This window comes from Protobothrops mucrosquamatus, unplaced genomic scaffold (genome assembly GCF_001527695.2).
Source record: "Protobothrops mucrosquamatus isolate PMUCROS unplaced genomic scaffold, P.Mucros_1.0 scaffold_257, whole genome shotgun sequence".
Classification (NCBI taxonomy): domain Eukaryota; kingdom Metazoa; phylum Chordata; class Lepidosauria; order Squamata; family Viperidae; genus Protobothrops; species Protobothrops mucrosquamatus.
In genome coordinates, this window is record NW_015386333.1 from 2,781,909 (window position 1) to 2,787,908 (window position 6,000).

Consider the following 6,000-nt stretch of genomic DNA (forward strand, 5'->3'; position numbering starts at 1 on the left):
TCAGAGGGTTTTGAATGGTTTTAAAAGCATCAATGATATTGTTTGCTTTTCCTATTTAATGAAACTGAATATGATTCAAATATGTTTCTTTGCAGGTTGATTATGAGAGTGAGGAAGATCATGAAATGGGTGATGATGACGATATTCCAGATCGGGAAATGACTGCACCAGATGAACAAAATCCTGAGGCACTGGAAACTCAGGATAAGCTTTATTCTTCTTCTTCTAGTCAAACAGCTCGAAGCAAGAGAAAGGGATGGAATGAAATGGCACAGCATAGAATTAATGCTGTACTGGAAAGCCATGATGCTATAGAAAAATATGCATATGACATTGATAATGAACTGTGGTGTGAGGTAAAGTTATTGAAACAGCGAAGAAGAGTTTTGAGTTACAGAATTACTTTAATATTTTTGACAATGCATGTAATTGTTTTTTTTTCTTTAGTAGATATTTATTCAATTGCATTGTGTATACATCAGCTATAAAATCAGGCACCCATTAAATTTGGTCTGCTGACTTTCCAGACTGGGCTGTTTATAGAATTTAGCAATTTGATCCAAAGGAGAAAACTCCAGATGATTTGCGAGCTAAAGGAATTGCCCATTGTTTATTTATTTATTTATGCTTGGATTTTTCAAATCAGTTTAAGAACAAGGTTTTATGATGGTTTAGATGTTTGAACACCTTTTTCACGATGGATGGAACGTTTTTCAGAATCAGAAGTATTGTCTTGTAGGTTTCACTAAAGCTTTCTCTGACGAAGGAGTACTTTGATCTTGCATCACTTGTGACATCTCTGGCAAATAGCACTGTCATCCGGGAGACAATGGGAATAACACGATGTCTCTTAAATGAAACCAGCAACAAGAATGGAGAAGTGGTGCTCACTTTGCAAACAGAAGGGATAAATCTTCCTGAGCTTTTCTACTATTCTGATGTATGTAATGAAAAAGCTTTCTGTATTTTCCATAGGGTCACAGAGAGTAAAAAAAATAGCAGAGAAACCCACCGTGAATGACAGTTATTGCTATTCTAAATCACAATCATGTAGTGTTTTTTCCACATATTTAAAATACTTTGGCAAAGTTGAAAGATAATTGGCATATGTCCATAATTTTTGTTATACTGATATTGATAGCATTTTATTGATTTCACAGAAAAAGAACTGAAGAACATTTTCAGTGAAATCAATTAAAATTGCTATTAATATAATAGAAATTTTGGATGAATGCCAAAAACTTTTGGATAAATGCCAAAATCTTAAATTTTGACAAAAGTTTTTGCTTTTGGCTTTAAAGAGAATATTGGTTTACAAAAGAAAGACCAATATGCATTAAACACATTTTCTGTTTTTTTCTATTCAAATTGTTACAATTACTTTCCATTTATTTTTGCTGTGTATAATTAAAGATTAATTCAAGAAAAGGGTGAATTGAAGCAAATAATTTGCACAGCTTTCTGAGAATAGACTATACAATTGAGGGATGTTATGAAGCCTTCACTTCATTTTTACTTCTTCAACTGAGTAATTGAATAAGGTTGTAATAGAGAAATACGTGTGTACAGTTAGGAGAACAAGAGAACAAGAAAAAAACGAGTGTGAATTTTAGGATTCTTTTCTAGAACTTTGCAGGCTTCGTTACAGAAAAGTTTTGTTTGGTTGCATATTGTGCTTCTTCAGCTATAATTTTTCTTTGCTAATGTTCAATTCTGTTTTTCCCTAGCTATTCATATTATTTGAGGTAGATAATCTACAATTTGTTTCACTATGACTTCCCACACTTGCCATCTTTGTCTCTTTTAGATTTTTGATATGAATAAACTTTATTGCAATGATATTCATGCAATGGCCAACACCTATGGGATTGAAGCTGCTTTGAAAATTCTTGAGAGAGAGATTAAAGATGTGTTTGCTGCATATGGTACACATTTTATATAATATCAGCTGAATCTGATAGCATATATAAAGCATTGTCTGTTATTTCAGGCTTGAAAGCAATTCATTCTGCTAGACTAGCAATTATTAAATATTTCTCTTATTTTGGTATTATATCACTATCAAAAGATTTGAAGATTGCCACATTTTGATGCCCATTCAAAAAACATTTTGTAGTAACTTCACAGACCATAAATTGGGAACCACTGGCCTATATTAAGCTTCTCATTCAGAGAATGTTTTTACAGCACAGATGATGGAGTTACAATCCATATTTCTTTCACTAATGTTCAGTATAATGGCATATTGAATTCCATCTATTATCAGAACAGTATCTTCTGTTGATCAAAAGATAGTACATTAGCAGATCTAGAAATCTCTCAATTGTCCATGCTCTCCACCCCTTATATTTAGGATGTTGCACAGAACAGTTGACCTAAGTAAAGCTTATCAGTGTAGCCTTCCTTCACTTGTTTTAAAGAACAGATAAACCCATTAAATCCTTTCAGATTATGTTATTGAGTCAGCAGTATAAACCTTACAATGTTGGTATTTAATAAACTACTTAATAAATAGTTTCAAGCTAGGTATGGAAGATGGGTTTATTGGAGTACCTTGTACATTTCTTTATAAAGCTCTTTTAGGAGACATTGATACTTCTATTGACAGGAATTGTGGTTGATCCTCGACATCTCTCCTTGGTGTCAGACTACATGTGCTTTGAAGGTGTTTACAAACCTTTGAATCGGTATGGAATGCAGTCCAATTCATCCCCCTTGCAACAAATGACTTTTGAGACAAGCTACAAGTTTTTGAAAGAAGCAACTATGTTGGGTAAATACCTCCCAATTATTATGAAAATAGTAGCTTATATAGTAGGATAAATATTTTAATTATTAGTATCCAAAATATACTGATGAAAAATTATTTTTCTATACTCATATATTGCTTTTTTTGGTCTCATATTAAAAACATCCAGTTCTAGGCAGCTACAATTGAATAAATTAATAATGTATGCACATTGTTCTTAAAAGGAAATAGTGATGGAAGTTTCACATATAGGTAGTTCCTGATTAACGATCATTTGTTCAGTGACTGTTCAAAGTTACTGTGGCACTGAATGAGACTTTCAACTGGTCTTCACAGTTGTGTCTGTCTCAGCATCCCTGCGGTCACGTGTTTGGATTTGGCCCTTTGACAACTGGGTCATCATTACAGCATCTTGTGTTGATCTGATCACCATTTGCAACTTTCTCTTGTCTAGATTTTAAGTTCCCTTCAGAGTTTAGAATATCTTTATATGTTCATATTTTCTCAAGACTAACTAGATTTGGGTGTACAAATGCTTCCATTGTTGAAAGCCATCCTAGAATTTTCAAATATATTTTACATTCTATTTTTTCCCATGTTAGTAATAATGCATTTCTAATATAGTGGTTCTGGAAATATTTATGAATTTTACTTTCCCCATACCATAGGAAAGCATGCCAACCAAGTTGTAAGTCATGTTCCTCTAGGGGATATTCATTCTTTTACCCATGTTAACACCAATGCTTGGTAATATAATACCCAATCTGGCAAACCAAAACCTCCATTTCCCTTTGCTTCATGTTACATTTTCAATTTAATTCTAGCTTTCTTTCCTTGCCAGATAAATTTTAAAATTAAGGAATTCAGGTCTTTAAAAAAAATTCTCTAGTTTTATAGCTATTGCTTGGAATAAGAAAAGTACTTTTGGTAATATATTCATTTTCACTGTAGCAATTCTCCCTAACATCGACAATTGCAGATTTTTCCATTTTTCCAAGTCAAGTTTTATTTGGTTTAGTAATTTTATATAGTTATCTTCTTTTATCATTGAACATCCTGCTGTCAAATATATTCCCAAATATTTAACCTTTTTAACTATTTGTAGATCTATTTTTTCTGACAATTAATTTTTTTTTTGTTTCTCTAAGATTTTTAATTATCACTTTAATTTTTTCTCTATCTTCAATCCTGCTGTCTCTCCAAACTGTTCTATCTTTTCCAATAATTTAGGAATCATCTCCAGGGGTTCCTCTAGGACACGGGTGTCAAATTTGCCATGTCACGTAACGTGTTGCGATGTATCATGACTTTTTTTGCATTGCTGGAGCTGGGGTGGGCGCGGTCTCTGCATGATGCAACCGGCCCAAGGGCCGGCAGTTTGACACCCCTGCTCTAGGATGAATACCAGATCATCTGCAAATGCTTGCAATTTGTAACTTTCACCTTTTTATCTCCAGTCCTTTAATTTCTAAATCTTGTCTAATATTTAAAACTTCCAAGGTTAAAATAAATAACAATGGGGATAGTGTACATCCTTGTCTTGTGCCTTTTCTTATATCAGGGGTCTCTGTATAGTCTCCATTTACAATCATTTTTGCTGTTTGTTTGTGGTATATTGTCTTGATCATATTTATTAAATTTTGTCCAAAGTCCATTATTTTTAGTTGTTGAGTCATAAATTGCCAAGAAACATTATCAAATGCCTTTTGAGCGTCTGGAAATACTAATGCCAGTTGCTTCCCTGGATGCATTTCATAATATTCCAATATGTCCATTATAATTCTCAAATTATTTTTTATTTGTCTCTTTGGTAGAAATCCATTTTGGTCTGGATGTATAAATTCAATCAACAATCTTTTCAGTCTCTCAGCTATTATTGAAGTAAAGATTTTATAATCCGGATTTAATAATGATATCCGTCTATAGTTTTTTTATCTGTGTCAGATCTGAGTCCTTTTTTGGTATCAGAGTAATGTATTTGGGAGTTTAGCCTCCAATAGAAGTTCATTACAGACCTCTTTCACTGGTAAACTTAGTGTATCTTGTATAGACATTTATAAAACTCTGCCAGGAGCCCATCTAGTCCCGGTGTTTTGTCTTTTTTTTTTTTTTGTCTTTTTATAGTCTCTATCAATTTCCTCATTGTTATTTTCTCATTTAACGTAGTTTTGAAGTTTTCTGGGAGTTTTGGTAAGTTAGTTTTTTCCATATATTGAGTCATTTTCTCCCATGAAATTTCTTCCATATTATACAGTTTCTTATAATATTCTTTAATTATCTTTTTATTATCTTGTTTTTAAATTGTAGATAGCCTTTTTTGTCTACTAAATTGTTTATCAGTTTTTTTCTCCTGTTCTAAGTTTGTAAGCTAGCCATCTTCCTGGTTTATTTGCATTTTCAAAAAAGTTTTGCTTTGCTCTTTTAATTTGCTGCACCAGTTTTTCTGATTATATTAAATTTAGTTTATGTTTTATTATTTCTATTTGTCTTTTCAATATTTTCTTTTGTGGATTTATTTGTAGTTCTAATTCTAATTTTTTTAATTCTTCCCTTAACAATACACATTTTTCTTTATTCTTTTTAGCCATATATGTTATAGCTACACCCCAAAAGTATGCTTTGGCCATGTCCCATACGTTTTGCAATGTTGTATCTTCTTTTTTATTTTCTTTAAAAAAGAACTCCATTTCTTTTGTTGCTAATTCTATAAATTCTTTCTCTTTTAATAGGGATTGATTCAAGGTCCATCTTACTTTTTTCTGTAGTCCTTTCCACGTCATTTTTAAGGGATTATGGTCTGCCCAAGTGCCTAATTCTATCTCAATTTCCTGCATATTGATTCTTTTTTTTTTTTTAATTTATTTTTTATTTTTCCAAACTCTCCCCCATACATATACTGTGATATTTATCAGATATTAACATACATTCTTTTTTACATTCTTATATATAAGATACTTTTAATGAAATAAATACATGCACATGACTTTTGGTGTTGCTCGCCCATTTCCCCTTTTACTGCATCCCCACTCCTTCTCTACCTTCTTTCTCCCCTTCTTTCTTCCCTACTTCCCTCTTCTTCCTCTCCTCTCCTCTTCTCTTTCACCACTCTCTCCTCCAACCTTCCTACTTCCTTCTCCCCTCCTTTACTCTTTTCTCTCTCCTCTCCTTTCTTTCCTTTCATCCCTCTTCAGATACAATTCAGGGGTAATGTCCGAACAACTGCTCTCTCCAAATTTCCCTATCTGTATTAT

At 32.5% G+C, this 6,000-nt stretch overlaps 1 protein-coding gene across 1 annotated transcript in view; it reads left to right on the forward strand.

Moving 5' to 3' along the window:
* The window catches only part of POLR1A (RNA polymerase I subunit A), a 62,177-nt gene that overhangs the window by 49,261 nt on the left and 6,916 nt on the right, over positions 1 to 6,000 (forward strand). The window contains exons 30-33 of the mRNA XM_015831503.1: positions 96 to 356; positions 740 to 940; positions 1,808 to 1,925; positions 2,609 to 2,773. Of these exons, the coding sequence (XP_015686989.1) occupies positions 96 to 356; positions 740 to 940; positions 1,808 to 1,925; positions 2,609 to 2,773 (745 nt within the window). The remainder of the gene's footprint in view (positions 1 to 95; positions 357 to 739; positions 941 to 1,807; positions 1,926 to 2,608; positions 2,774 to 6,000) is intronic.